The following is a 722-nucleotide window of genomic DNA, read 5'->3' as shown; positions in this document are numbered from 1 at the left end:
CACCTACTGCTCTGGTGGCTGGAGCACCACGAAGCCGATGAGCTTCTTGAACCAGTTGGCCTCCAGGTCAGCGCTGGGCTCCTCCAGGGGCGACTCGTCCTCCCACACCACTTCCAGGAGCTGCTGCTGGGGCTCCCAGAAAGGCTGCTCGAACTCCAGGAAGATCTTGTTGTTGGTGCCAAAGCCCAGGTGGCGAATGGCTTGTGCTTTCCGCTCGGGAAGGGGAGGCTGGAAGAACTCCTGGTGGTGTTCCTTGAGGAAACCTGCAGCCACAAGATCGGGCAGGCAATGGGGCAGCTCTCAGCTGGGCTCCTAAATGGGGTCTGAGATGCTTTGACCTCCCCGAACCCCTTTCCAACCTCTTCCCAGTGGGAGAGGGGAGGCTGGGAAGGGGTTTAGGTAATCCCTCCACTTGCCCATCTCCAGCCATGCCAGCTGGTCGGCGGGGACAGGTGGGGGGAGAGGGAAGGTGTTGGTGTCCTCACCCAGCGGGACAGTGACGATGACGTGGTCAGCAAGGAAGACATCTCCATCCTCGCACTCCACCCGGACGGGGAAAACCCTGGCATCGTCCCCTTCCTCACGGAAGGACCCTTGCCACTGGATGGTCTTCACTGCCTTGTTGAGCAGGACGGTGCCCTCGGGCAGATCCGAGAGCAGGCGCTCGGCCAAGCTGCTGTAGCCGCTGTGGGAGGAGGCACCGCCGGGGCGGGGGCGGCCCC

At 62.9% G+C, this 722-nt stretch overlaps 1 protein-coding gene across 1 annotated transcript in view; it reads right to left on the bottom strand.

Moving 5' to 3' along the window:
* The window catches only part of MTG1 (mitochondrial ribosome associated GTPase 1), a gene marked incomplete at its 5' end in the record, with an annotated part of 4,994 nt that extends 4,274 nt beyond the window's left edge, over positions 1-720 (bottom strand). Inside the window, 2 exons of the mRNA XM_008633285.2 lie at positions 7-263; positions 486-720. Of these exons, the coding sequence (XP_008631507.2) occupies positions 7-263; positions 486-720 (492 nt within the window). The remainder of the gene's footprint in view (positions 1-6; positions 264-485) is intronic.
* Positions 721-722: the final 2 nt, after the last annotated feature.

This window comes from Corvus brachyrhynchos, unplaced genomic scaffold (assembly GCF_000691975.1).
Source record: "Corvus brachyrhynchos isolate BGI_N302 unplaced genomic scaffold, ASM69197v1 scaffold334, whole genome shotgun sequence".
NCBI classification, from domain to species: Eukaryota; Metazoa; Chordata; class Aves; order Passeriformes; family Corvidae; genus Corvus; species Corvus brachyrhynchos.
The sequence above is the reverse complement of the archived record's forward strand: the minus strand, read 5'-3'. Positions and strand labels throughout refer to the sequence as shown.